This window comes from Pristiophorus japonicus, chromosome 5 (genome assembly GCF_044704955.1).
Source record: "Pristiophorus japonicus isolate sPriJap1 chromosome 5, sPriJap1.hap1, whole genome shotgun sequence".
NCBI lineage: Eukaryota > Metazoa > Chordata > Chondrichthyes > Pristiophoridae > Pristiophorus > Pristiophorus japonicus.
In genome coordinates this window covers 39118269-39132722 of record NC_091981.1, presented here as the reverse complement: position 1 = coordinate 39132722, position 14454 = coordinate 39118269, and the positions used below count along the sequence as shown (strand labels likewise).

General features: G+C 40.8%; 1 protein-coding gene across 1 annotated transcript in view; it reads left to right on the top strand.

The window, feature by feature from the left end:
* LOC139264304 (collagen alpha-6(VI) chain-like) overlaps positions 1 to 14454 on the top strand; it is a 266694-nt gene that overhangs the window by 29503 nt on the left and 222737 nt on the right. The window contains exons 6-8 of the mRNA XM_070880548.1: positions 744 to 1322; positions 7191 to 7766; positions 12244 to 12599. Coding sequence (XP_070736649.1) covers positions 744 to 1322; positions 7191 to 7766; positions 12244 to 12599 — 1511 coding nt within the window. The remainder of the gene's footprint in view (positions 1 to 743; positions 1323 to 7190; positions 7767 to 12243; positions 12600 to 14454) is intronic.

Here is a 14454-nt window from a genome sequence, read left to right as displayed (position 1 = left end):
AGCTATACCAGGCTGCGATGAAAGCACCTCTCATCCGATGTTAAATAGGAACGTAGTTTCTCTCCATCTACCTAATCAAATACTTTAATCATCTTAAGCATCTCAATTAGCTTACCACGTAATCTTCTTTTCCCAAGGGAATACAAGCCGAGTCAATGCAATCAGTTCTCTTAATTTAACCCTTTTAATCCCAGTATCATTCTGGTGAATCTGCACCGTGAGCCCTCCAACGCCAATATATCCTTCCTGAGGTGCAGTGCCCAGAATTGAACACCTTCTGAAAAGGTAAAAATTAAGTTAGTGCTTCAGGCTCTTTGTCAGACTGTGAATGAGCAATCCCTTTATAGGACTAGATAATAAAGTGGGAGGGAAGAACAATATGTAAATGTCAGGACTCCAGTAACTAATCACAAAGAACCAGTTAGTGGGTTTAAAAGCCTATTATTATTAAATCCATCAACTTCTTTGTAATCAGAATCAGCATGTTTAAACCTTGAGTTTTAGGTGTTGTTCTTTTCTCCTCTCTTTGCTTTGTTCTGACCTATGAAGGAGGCTCATTTATCTTCCAGTTTCCAGTCTACATGTGAAGCATTTACCTGTCTTTTCTGTTTTCAGATGCTGACAGATCGACTGTGCATTTTGTCATTGCTTTTATTTCAGATTTCCAGCATTTGCAGTTTACTTTTCTTTCTGTTTCTACTTGTCGTTGCCTGATTATTTATTGCTGACTTTTTTTTAAACAGAGTGCAAGAGAATAGAAGTTGCAGACATTGTATTTGTATTGGATGGGTCAGACAGCATAACCACACCTCAGTTTGACAGCATGAAGCATTTTCTAATGGCAGTGGTGAATCGTTCTGAAGTTGACAGGGATAATGTTCAATTTGGAGCCATTGTGTATGGAACCAACCCACGGACCATATTCCATCTTGATAAATTCACAAGCAAAGCTGAAATCAGAGGTGCAGTTTTAGGACTGCAGAAAATGACGCGTGGATCTAGAAACACAGTAAAGGCTCTGAAACACGCAAAACAACTTCTAGATGCAAAAAAGGGTGGTCAAAGCAAAACCAAGGTGCCGCAGCTCATTATTCTCATTACTGATGGAAAAGTCACAGATTCAAAAAACATTCCAGGCATAGCTCAAGCCTTCAGGAATGATGGTGTTGAAGTCTATGCCATTGGTGTAGCTGGTGCCAATAAACAAGAACTTGTGGCGATTACAGGATCAGAAGAGAAATACTACTATGCATTGGATTTTGGCACTTTGAAAGGTTTATCCAGAATAATTTCTCAGTTGCTGTGCACCCAAACTAAACCTGGTGAGTAATTATTTGTCAAAGCATATTGTATGGAAAGTATATATGCCGAAGAACCATGGGACATAAATCATATCATAAATGGCAATCAATGGGATATCTCTGTGCTCTACACAGAGTATTTATTTTATACTGTACATTTTCTAGATTAAAGTGCTAAAAGCTAGGTGTAAATTTAATTTTAAATGGGAATTAAATTGATGCACAGATTTTGTGAACTTCTATTTCTGAAAATATTGAAATCTGCATTAAATATCAAAAGTACAGAATTATGTAAGATATAAATCATTTTGATGAATGGAAAATCTGGTAAAGGGGCCTTTAAAAGTGCAATGATTTTGTGACAATTAAGCCAGATTATTACATGTGGATAGTGTAGAAGAGTTGAAACTGTTTGAGAATTTATTTATAGCTTACCTCACAAATAATTTCTTCATTGAAAATTAAATCATGTTTCTATTAACCATCCATTAAAATATCCAGATGATGACTCTTAACCAGCTAGAAGCCTCTAACCTGATCAAAGTGTTCAGGTGATGAAGTTCACTTCAGACAGTTTATGTCATTTATAACCTTTAACTGACTGTGTATAATATATGTATGATGTTAATTTCTGGCAGGATTCTCTCGATTTCCCGCACCGATTGATCCGACTACAATTTTAAATTGCAGGCAACAAGGACACCGGTTCAAGCCGGCGGGGTCCTCTTTAAATATGTAGGTCAGGCTCTGATGACATCATTAGAGTCTAGATCTGCGATTTCAAACCAAGGTCTGAGCAGGGGAGCAGTGGTGGCTTCCCCGCCAGATCAAACCTTCCGAATGCTAGATCAATGGCCAGATCAGACCCAGCATGGTAAGCTTAAAATTATTTTTTAACTTTCCTTGTTGGCCATGAGGAGCAGGCCCTTCTTGCCCTGTGCTTCCACTCCCACCACCCCGATCATGAGCACCTCTGAACCCCTGCCCCCCCCCCCCCACACACCCTCATCACTTACCTGATAGCTGGGGAGTATTCCCGTGGGTCTCCGGCAGCTTCCTGCTCCACAAATTCTCACTCCCGCCGGGAACTGGCACCTGAATATTTAAATGAGGTCCGGGGGTAAAATTCTCTAAGAGCCTCGTCATGCAAATGCTACATCGCTGCATGTGGGGAGAACGTATTGTTCTTCCTATATGCAATGATCCCACCCAGACTTAAAATTGAGGTCAATAGTTTATGGTGAGGGAATCGATAACAAGGGGGCACAATCTTAAAATTAGAACTGGGCCATTTAGGAGTGAAATCAGGAAGCAGTTCTTCACACAAAGGGTATGCAAATCGGCAACTCGCTCCACCAAAAAGCTGTGGATTCTGGGACAATTGAAATTTTCAAGACTGAGATCAATAGCTTTTTGTTGGGTATGGTGTCAAGGGATATGGAGCAAAGGTGGATAAATAGAGTTCAGGTACAGATCAGCTATGATCTGATAGAATGGTGGAACAGGCTTCAAGGGATTTAATGGCTTATTCCTGTTTTTATATAGATTCTAGGCTTTTTTGCATTTCTGATTCCACTACAGAATCCATTATTCATCTGGGTCAGACAACATGCCATAGGGAGTGATTTTGAAGCCTTCCACTTGGTAGAGATGGGTCAGTAGTGACCGAAAATGGTGAGAAATAACTTGACATTCCATTCCTGCTGTCATTGTGGCTGCTGCAATTTCCCCCAGGCCTGTTGCTGGGTGGCTAAAAACCCATTTGGGACAGTCAGCCAGCCCTTTTAACATCCAAATGGTGGTGATATGAAGTACATAGGACCCTGTTTGGCAGTTTAGGATAGCATTGGGCAAAGCAACAGTATCAGCTAATGATCCAGCCAAAGAGGAGCCCAAAGGAAGTTTTACTGTATTATTGTGGGGCCAGAAGGAGCAGGGGTGCTTCTCTCAGCTTCACAAAACCAGCTCAGGCCCCAGACCTACCTTTCTACGACAAGGAGCTGGCAGCTGGGGCATTCATATTCTATCAGCAGGCCGTTGGCCGAGTGTTAATGAGGCCTTGCTCTCAAAATAGACTGGCCTCCCACTGTGACTATCGAGCGGCAGTGGGCCACTCTGCCCACCGGCCACCCAATATCTATAGTAGGGGAAATCTGTACCCAGATCTTCCTATTCACTAACAATTCTAGGTTGCTTTACTACCTGTGAAACTAGAAAGAGAGCAAGAGAAAGAGGAAAAGAGCGAGACTAGCTTAAAATCCCATCAAAAAAAATCAAAATGACTGAAGAGCTGCCCCCTGGACTGCATCACAAGTTATACCAGAAGCTTTGCTGAGAACTGTCAATCAAAAGCTACCTGGATAGGCCACCTGAAGGTCTAGCCTTTTTCTTCCTATCGTGCTGATTCCCATAAAAATTACTTTATAATTGTCTCATTGAGAATTTCATGAGTTAGGATATGGTTGAGTTGTGATATTTTCATCCAGACCTATTTCTTTCGAATTCTTAAAGCGTTTTCATATTGTGCTCAGTTGGCTGCTGGGATCACCATTTTCACCAAGACCAGCCTCCAGACCCACTGACTTTCCTAATAGCAGCCTTAGTAAATCTGACAAGTTTATTCTGGGATTGCTAGCAGTTGCATGCGACCCACATGTCAGGAGCTAGTGGCCCTAGCACTCCACTAAATGCAACAGGAAAGCAACTCAGTTAGTAAATACCATTTCAAGGGTTAATTGATGCAGTCAAAACCTATTTCCAATAATTCCATTTGAAATACCCCTTGGATATTTTCAAAATCTTACAAATGTTCACATTTATTTCACATAGCATAGTGCAGTGTACAACATAAGCTGTAAGTTGAAACATTTAAAAGAATTGAAGAGTCAAGGAGAAATGCAGAGCTAAGTTATTCTCGCGCGCTTTGCAGCTCGATGTCAGCTTGGCGCGGCGCCCAGAGGGCGGAGCCTACCACTTGCGCCAATTTTGTAAGTAGGAGGGAGCGGGTACCATTTAAATGAGTTTTTTCGTGCCGGCAACCCTGCGCGTGCGCGTTGGAGCGTTCGCGCACGCACAGTGTGAAGGAAACATTGGCACTCGGCCATTTTTGTAGTTCTTTGTAGCTGTTCAATTTTTAACATTGTTTAATAAAAGCACATTGCCCTTCCATGATCAGCACTGAGGCTTCTTGCAGCAGTGAGAAGGCTGCAGGAAGCCTCAGAAGTTGAGGCAGCTGTTTCCCAACGGGCCCGACCGACGGCAGGGGGGCCTCCCCCCCCCCCCCCCCCCCGCCGTCGGGAATGGCTGCCTCAACTTCTGAGGCTTCCTGCAGCCTTCTCACTGCCTCCCCCCCCCTGCCATCAGGAACGGCTGCTGCCATCGGTCGGGCCCTCACTGCCTCTCCTCCCCTGCCGTCAGGAACGGCTGCTGCCATCGGTCGGGCCCTCACTGCCTCCCCCCCCCCCTGCCGTCGGGAACGGCTGCCTCAACTCGTGAGGCTTCCTGCAGCCTTCTCCCTGCCTGAAAGGCCTGCCTGAAGCACTTGCACACAGGTAGGAACATGGTTTATTTAATCCTTTCTTTGCCTTAAATTTTTATTCAGGTTGGAATTATTTGTATAATATTTGTATAAGTATAACTAAGGATTTATTGTAGAATGTAATGACTTCCCTTCCCCCCCCCCCCCCACCTCGTTCTGGACACCTAATTTGTAACCTGCGCCTGATTTTTTAATGTGTCGACAAGGTTTTTTCAGGCCGACAAAAATCTTCACTTGCTCCATTCTAAGTTAGTTTGGAGTACATTTTCACTGTAGAAACTTTCAAATCAGGCGTCAGTGGCCGGACACGCCCCCTTTTGAAAAAAAAATTCTGTTCAAAAGTGAAACTGTTCTTCATGACTAAAACTGCAGAAAACTTAAATGTGGAGAATTGCGATTTCTAAGATACTCCGTTCTCCACCAGTTGTTCCTAAAAATCAGGAGCAAATCATGTGGAAACTTGGGGCCTATGTTTCTATGCTTTCCACCGGTTTTGGGTGGGAAACTGACGAGGGGCTTGCAGCTGGGGATTGGATGTAACATCTCCCATGCTTCACTCTTCTGAGGTCAGCACGATTTGTTGTCTAACTCTGCTTCTGCCTACCTGATTTCTTCCCCAAGTTAAACTCTGGGCACTTTGTAATTTAATAACATATTTTCTTATGGCCAATAATAATTTTTATTCAAATCAATAACATTCTACATAAAAAGTGAAAGTGTATCAACTTTAAATGACACAGACAGCAAGATGGACAAATAAAACTCATTATTTTTCTCCCTTGTTCTGTTTCCAAGAATCAGTGATTATATTTTAAAATACCAATATCTATATAAAAATATTCTCAGTTCTCCTATAAACAATTTAGTGACGTAAATTACGATAAAATGCACCATCACTTGAGCATTCTGATATTCCACAGCATGTAGAATAACAAATAGATAAGATGATGTATGGATATACTGATATTTGATCCCAGGACAGTTGTTTCAATGTGTATTGTGTATCCCAGCCCAGTGATGCAATACTGTAGTCACGTTTGGAAAATTGCAAAGAAAACTCACTCGTTGCTCCTGAAAACTATTCATACAAGTTGACTTGATGAGGATGACTTACTTTGTGGCAGAGTCTACTCTCAATAACGATGAAGAAATGAAGCTGGATTGTTAGTCCTCTACAAGATTGTGACGAGACCACCACCGTATCATTAGTGCTGAAACCAGAACTCAGTTTTACTCACTTTCTTAAAATCCTTCATTAAATAATGTCTCTGATTCTTCAGCAATTTGCACAGGCTCATTACTATCTTTGTATCCTGTACCAAATAGAAATTTATGTGTGTTTACCACCTTAATATATCAGTTCCCATACTCACTCTTGTTCTCTATCTGTAATCAGTAACACCTCCAGTACTTTGTCCAAGGGTCCATTCTTACATCTGTGCCCAGAACACGAATATTAGCAGACAATTTTACCATGGGGACAACAGAGCCAAATCCTGTTCCTATCTTCATCCAACATAAGCTGACATACATATATCTTGCAAGAATTTCTAGTATAAGCCTGCCAATTTTCCCCTCTCTAATATAACAATGCTGAGGAAATTAATAGCTTTCTTACTGATGCCCAGATGAGATCAGCTAATATAGCCAAGACCTAGGGATCAAAACTGGGACTTTGTTGGTCTGCATTGCTAAACGTCTTAATGCCTTAACAAGCTGCATCATCAGGGAATTGCAACCGACAACATTCTTATGTATGAAAAGATTTTAAATGGAATATAAGGAACATGCAGAGATGTCCAGGAAGTGAAAATCAACATATTGTCAATTTCTTCAATTTCTTTTGTCTTCCTAAAGCTTTTTCATTCCTTAATTGAGGTGATCTTTGTAAAATCATCCAGCACATTCTCACCTCTTTATAACTTAAAAAAATAAATAATATATACTAACTATTTCTTTGTGATAGGAATCAGCAAACATGTTCTATCCTGGCTTTGTTTTGTTCAATCCTACAAAGAGCTTTCCTATCTCCCAGTTTCCAGTTTTTATGAAAACTATGGGTCTACATAACAAAATAGTAAAAGTCATAAAAATGTTACTGGGAAAATGGTAGAAGATTGCAGAAACCATTCAAAGCAGTTAAAATGTCATGAGAGAACATGGACATGGAAATGTCAGTGGAAACTCAATCCAGTTTTCCACAATCTACCGTTCTTTTTATGAAACATTAATCTGTATTTTTTCTCTACAGACTTTAATGATCTTGCTGTATATTTGCAGATTTTATTTTTGGTCACATCGTCATGCCTTGCTCTAACTGCTTGCTCTATGATTCTATTTATTTTGTGCAGGATGTGAAGTTGAAAAAGCAGACATTGTTATACTTATGGATGGATCAGCAATAATAAAAAACAGTGACTTCCAGTTGATGAAGCGTTACTTGAAAGAGTTTATCAACTTGTTTGATGTTGGTCCAAGTCAGTTCCAATTTGCTTTAGCCCAGTATGGCACCGAGCAAAAACCTGAAATCTACTTGAAGGAGTCGAATTCGCACAATACGCTAAGCGACAGAATTGATAAAATGACACAGGTGCATGGAGAAACCAGCACTGGAGCAGCATTAAAATTCGTGAGCAGCTTCTTTCATCCATCAATGGGAAGTCGAAAAAAAGAAAGGGTGCCCCAGTACCTTCTAGTGTTTACAGCTGGAAAATCTAGTGACAGTGTGGTTGCAGCAGCTGCTGATTTGAGGGAACAGCATATCAATGTATTTGCGCTCGGTATTCAACAAGCAAACACTAATGAGCTTTTGCAAATTACTGGAGCAGCAGACAGAAAACTTTTTATTAAAGATATTAAAGACTTAAGTAAAATTAAAAGAAAAGTAGTTCGTAAAATTTGTATCCCTCCTCGTCCTCCTCCAAAAGGTAAGTGAGGTTTTATCAACGGTGCACCATTCTAAAAGATTGTGCTTGGCTCTCTGTACCATAACCCCAGTCTCTGACAACTGTTGAAGTAAATCATGAATCTAGCAATATATTGGCCTAGATATTTTTTGTGTCTCTCCAGTTGTTTTTTTGGCAGATTAGGGCAGAAGGTGTCTCTTATGTACCTTCCCCGCAAACCCACCCCCCCCCCCCCCCCGCTATCCCCCACCCCCCAGCCCATTTCCTGGGGGCTGGCTCTGTCAGTGGTGAATGTTTTGTCCTATTGTGGGTGAGTGACTATTAGTGACATGCAAAAGAGGTAAATATGTCCGTTAACATATATCCAAGTATTTAAGTCATTAGAACATTGGTTTCAGGGCTTTAAAAAGGATCCGGCAGCCAGGATCTGTGCTAGCGCTGAGTTCTGCCATGAACAGGTCCAAGGAAAAATGTCCACATTTTTTTTTTTAAGTGTTTTGCCTTTCTACTGGCAACTTGGAGGTTGCCTGCATCAAGCTTCCAATTTTTGGGGCGTACTACCTGGCAGAGGCTGGTCAGCACACCTCTAATAAATAACTGGGACAAATCTCTTTTCCAGCCCCACAATCAGAAAATCTAAGCTATTATGTTTTAGATTAGAAAACCAAGTGACTCCTTACTAAATGTATATTCAAAAATTCAAAATCTGATATTCATGTTTTTAACTTTCACTGCTATTAATGTTGCTTCCTTTTTATATTAAGTTACTATCTGATCTATATATAAAGGTTGACTAAATTATGCGAAGTTTGGCTATAACTAAATGTTTGCCATAATCAATGGAACAGCCCATTATGGGGCATTGAAGCAATAAATGTTTCTTCCTTCCCCCATATTGCTCTTGCTGTGTCACCCACCATCCTCAACTGAAGAGGTGACCTGCTACCAGACCTCTACCAATAGTGTAAGTGCTCCATGTGAGAAGTGCTTAGCTCCTATATGGTTCCTACACAAATGGTATGGTACCGCTGTAATTGGGAATTTGCTGCTTGGCGATGTAACCCTGGGTCCGACCACAGTGCATTCCGATAACCCACTTAATCCTGTTAATTTTTAATGGTTACCTGTAATAATTTAATATGGGAACTTACTTTAATTATTTCCAATCCACACAAGTTCTATTTTTTTCATTAGAATTTTTCATGAATTTATTACAGCATTTTGAAACCAGTTCCATGCATTAAAAATAACAGCATGTTCCCAAAGGCTCAGTTCAAATCTGTACTGCCTAATGCAACACTGTGCTATACTTACTAACACTCCCTGATTCCATCCCTGGTGTGTGTTGAGATAGCTGGCCTCACCTGTTGTAATGATATAAACACTACAATTAGCATTAGCATCACTGGCCTAGGAAGGGGAAAATAAATCAGGCTTTCATGCTTTTCATTGCTATCTTGTTGGAAAGTGCATGTGTTGACATTGGGTGAGGATAGGATCAGGCTTGGCTGTGATTCCCTTAAGAATGAAAGAACGGCCTTAGATTTCCACTTGGGTCAGAGGTAGCGATGTTTACTGATGATTGCAGTGTTCAGTTCCATTCACAATTCCTCAGATAATGAAGCAGTCTGTGCCTGCATGCAGCAAGAGCTGGACAACATCTAGGCTTTGGCAGATAAGTGACAAGTAACATTCGTGTCACACAAGTGCCAGGCAATGACCATCTCTAACAAGAGAGAGTCTAACCGCCTCCTCGTGTCATACAATGGCACAACTATTGCTGAATCCTCCACCATCAATATCCTGGGGGTCACCATTGACCAGAAACTTAACTAGTCCAGCCACAAAAAGACTATAGCTACAAGAACAAGTCAAAGCTGGGTATTCTGTGGCGAATGACTCACCTCCTAACTCCCCATTTCCACCACCTATAAGGCACAAGACAGGAGTACGATAGAATACTCCCCAGTTGCCTGGATGACTACAGCTCCAACAATCAAGAAGCTCAACACCATCCAGGAGAAAGCTTGATTGGCACCACATCTAGCACCTTCAACATTCACTCCCTCCATCACAACACAATGTGACTGCAGTGTTTCCTATCTGTAAGATATACAGCAGCAACTCACCAAGATTTCTTCTTCGACAACACCTCCCAAACCCGTAACCCTTCCCATCTAGAAAGACAAAGGCAGCGGACATCATCTCCAAGTCACACACTGTCCTGACTTGGAAAAATATCGCCGTGCGTTCATCATCGCTGGGTTAAAATCCTGGAAGTCCCTAGCTAACAGCACTGTGGGAGTACCTGCACCACATTGACTGCATCGGTTCAAGAAGGCGGATCACCACCACTTTCTCAAGGACAACTAGAGATGGGCAGTAAATGTTTGCTAGCGCCACCCATATCTCAAGAATGTTTAAATAAAACAATTCTGGTTGGACGCAATCCGAAAGATTTCATCATATGGCCATCCCACCATTAGTCGCCCAACAATTGGAAAGTGAACAGACTCTTCATTATCTGATTGGGTGATTCTTGACTGTAATTCAAGCAGCCTTTTTTTCACAAACTGCAATATTTTTATAGCTAATAAAAGAAAATAATTTTTTTTAATTTAATGTCTCTATGATTTTACTCCTGAATTTGCTCAGAGGAATCCCCTGGAGGGGTGGCAAACCTACTCTACCTAGGGTCACATATAAGACGAGCCCTGCACTACACTAGATAAAATTGGCTGGCTAACAGAAAGCAGAGAGTCGGGATAAATGGGTCCTTTTCGGGTTGGAAATCGGTGGTTAGTGGTGTGCCACAGGGATTGGTGCTGGGACCACAACTGTTTACAATATACATAGATGACCTGGAAGAGGAGACAGAGTGTAGTGCAACAAAATTTGCATATGACACAAAGATTAGTGGGAAAGTGGGTTGTGTAGAGGACACAGAGAGGCTGCAAAGAGATTTAGATAGGTTACGCGAATGGGCTAAGGTTTGGCAGATGGAATACAATGTCGGAAAATGTGAGGTCATCCACCTTGGAAAAAAAAACAGTAAAAGGGAATATTATTTGAATGGGGAGAAATTTCAACATGCTGTGGTGCAGAGGGACCTGGGGGTCCTTGTGCATGAATCCAAAAAAGTTAGTTTGCAGGTGCAGCAGGTAATCAGGAAGGCGAATGGAATGTTGGCCTTCATTGCAAGAGGGATGGAGTACAAAAGCAGGGAGGTCCTGCTGCAACTGTGTAGGGTATTGGTGAGGCCGCACCTAGAGTACTGCGTGCAGTTTTGACCACCTTACTTAAGGAAGGATATACTAGCTTTGGAGGGGGTACAGAGACGAATCACTTGGTTGCTTCTGGAGATGAGAGGGTTACCTTATGATGATAGATTGAGTAGACTGGGTCATTACTCGCTGGAGTTCAGAAGGATGAGGGGTGATCTTATAGAAACATTTAAAATAATGAAAGGGATAGACAAGATAGAGGCAGAGAGGTTGTTTCCACTGGTCGGGGAGACTAGAACTAGGGGGCACAGCCTCAAAATACAGGGGAGCCAATTTTCTTCTCCCAGAGGGTTGTGAATCTGTGGAATTCTCTGCCCAAGGAAGCAGCTGAGGCTAGCTCATTGAATGTATTCAAATCACAGATAGATAGATTTTTAACCAATAAGGGAATTAAGGGTTATGGGGAGCGGGCGGGTAAGTGGAGCTGAGTCCACGGCCAGATCAGCCATGATCTTGTTGAATGGCGGAGCAGGCTCGAAGGGCTAGATGGCCTACTCCTGTTTCTAATTCTTATGTTCTTATGTTCTTATATTTTATTTTATTCTGTCCACTATATCAATCACGGTGGCTGTTTTTTAATCGCTCGGTCAATGGTCACATCTTAGAACACAATTCTCAAATTTTTAATAGCTGTTCAAACATTATTTCACTTTCTATTTGCTTTCCTTTTGCATCAGGGAGTCATTTTGAAAATGCATGATCTCTCAGTGCCAATTGATACACTTGAAGAGCACATGCGGAATCAATCAACACATTTAAAAAAACAGCTACCATGGTTGATATAGTGGACAGAATAAAATAAAACATACAATATATAATCTGGTGTATTGCAGGGCTCATTTTATGTGTTCTATATACTGTAAAGAGCATCATCTGTGCAATAGACAAGGCTGACTAATGTAGGTGGTAATCTTAGACTGTTACTCAGGAGTGTTTGATTGATTACCTTTGAGGATTAGGAAGAAAATTCTTAGAATTTGACCTATTCACCTCTTTTTATACTACATACGTCAGGGAGAGTCCAGAGGAATGCAGTTTTCAAATGGTTTGTTGGAAAGTACAAATATTGTGTACTAGATAGAATTCTTCCATTTCTTATTATTGTATGATTCTTTTACATTTCAAAACAAATTGTTTGAAAAGAAAGTTATTTACTTTGAAATTTACTGTACGAAATGTTTCAAAAATTTGACTTTGGATTGTTCACATTATAGAGGATCCAGCGTGTAAAGTAGACATTGCTGTGGGGTTTGATTTCGCAAGAAGGACTGGATCACAGAACATATTTGCAAACCAGCAAAAACTGCAAGCAAAGCTTGGTCAAATATTACAGAAAATCGCTTCCATACATAACATCAGCTGTGCAGATACTTCCAAGCTAAATATAGAAATGGGTTTTCAATTAAAAAGCAACACTGGCTATTCTATCTTTGAAACCGAATTTGAAGAATACAACCCAGCAATTTTAGATAAGCTGCTAGCAACTCAAACAGAGGCCAGCATTGATCTGAATGTAGAAAATTTAAAATCATTTCTTGGCAAATTCAGTGCATCTACTGCAACTACAAAGGTAAGGATCTTTTTAATCACACATGCAACACTTTTTTAAACCTATTAATCCTAAGTCTTTCAAAAATATTGATTGTTTTTAAAAGGGATGGATTTTGGTTGTTTGAAAACACTAATGGTTTGGGCTTTCATGTATTGGCTGTGACCTGGGAATTTTGTAATGAATGTAGCAATAAAGTTACGTTCCCTGACTGACTCAGTTTTCAAATGCATTGTATTCTGCTCAGTTGTACAGACTAGGGATCCGAGGTTCGATATAATGTCTGTGTTGACTTAACTGATCTCAACTGGGAGATGGTGGGGGCACTGTATTTAGCCTGAGCACTCATGGCCTAAGGTTACCACTGCTGAATGTTATTCATTGATTCCAGCAGGAAAGTCCATATATTGTGGGTGACAAATGAGAGAAGGATCAGATTTGACTGTGATGTCATCCATAGTTTTAAAGCTTGCCAAAACACGTACCCTCTCCTAGCCATAGATGCCTAAATTATGGCCCATGGGTTATAGCTATATTGCAAATCCTGGCTGTTGGTCTATGAATCCACATGAATTACTAGTGAGATAACTTCTCACATCTCCTGGAACACATGCTTTATTGTGCTTGCTCTTTGTGTTTCTCCCTTTGCCATGGAAAGATTGTCAACATTGTCCATATTTACAGCTGCAATTAAGTGTGTTGCAGTGACCATTGGGGATTTGGGGAGAATGTAAAGAGAAAGCGAGAGGAAAAGAATAGAGAGATAGATTACAGAATCACAATTTTAACCCTGAGATGTGATGCTTTGGGGGAAGAGGAGGACAGAAAGAACATGAACATCATAATAAATTGAGAGAAAATTAAATAATTTATTTTGCAGGGATGAAGTGAAAAAGAAAACTAAAATCTGAGCTTGAGCTTGTTCGAGTGCAGCAGCTTTTCTGCTTTTATGATCAACCCTGAAATGTCAATTATTTGCCGTTTTAGTGTGAATTAAATAATTACTTTGATCACTTCTCATTCTGAGCAAGTGAAGTCACTCAACAGATTAGGGATGGGCCATAAATACCGGCCTTGCTAGCGACATCCACATCCCATGAACACATTTTTTAAAAAGCTGATAGCTCGAACTTTTTTTGGAACAAAGACATGCTAGACATGTTGGGATGGGGAAATCTCTAGAACCACAGGACTAAATGGGTGACTGTTCCTGTACTACTACTTCCTTGTATAGTACAAAAACAAATCTCCACCATCTCATCCCCTCTTCCCACTGCATTCTAGGGATGCAAAAACTCCCAAACTGAAGTAAACTCTGAATGTTCCAGCATCATCTTGGATATACATGAGCATTTGTGCACACACAATTTGTGGTCTTGTACCAAGTAGAGAAATACCATTCCCAAACGCTAGGATATGTAACATTGGGTTCATGGTATGCAACTAAGTGGATCATCAATGCAAAACAGTTTGAGCACCCCTGATTGAGGCTCATACAGGAAGGATAGCCACTTGACCAAGTTATCAGAAGGTGCCATGGAACCATATCCCAGCCTGAGTGAGCATCTTTTGGGAGGAAATGTGGGGTAAATAATGACAAAAGAAAACATTTTTCGTATTTTCCAATCACAAAGTCATATGGCATGCAGCAAGAATTCTCTGTACACCTAAACATTCACCTTGTTTATTTAGGCACTTGATACGCAGCAAGCATACTCAAAAGGATCATGAGGTCAAGCTTCCTAACATTAAAGATACCAGTGTTGTCAAGTCAGATGGTATGCACTCACGCAAATTCAAGGAAACCAGGGAGGTGATAACAAAGGCACTAGTTTATTATATATAGTTACTCATATTGGAGGAAGTTAGAAAGTGG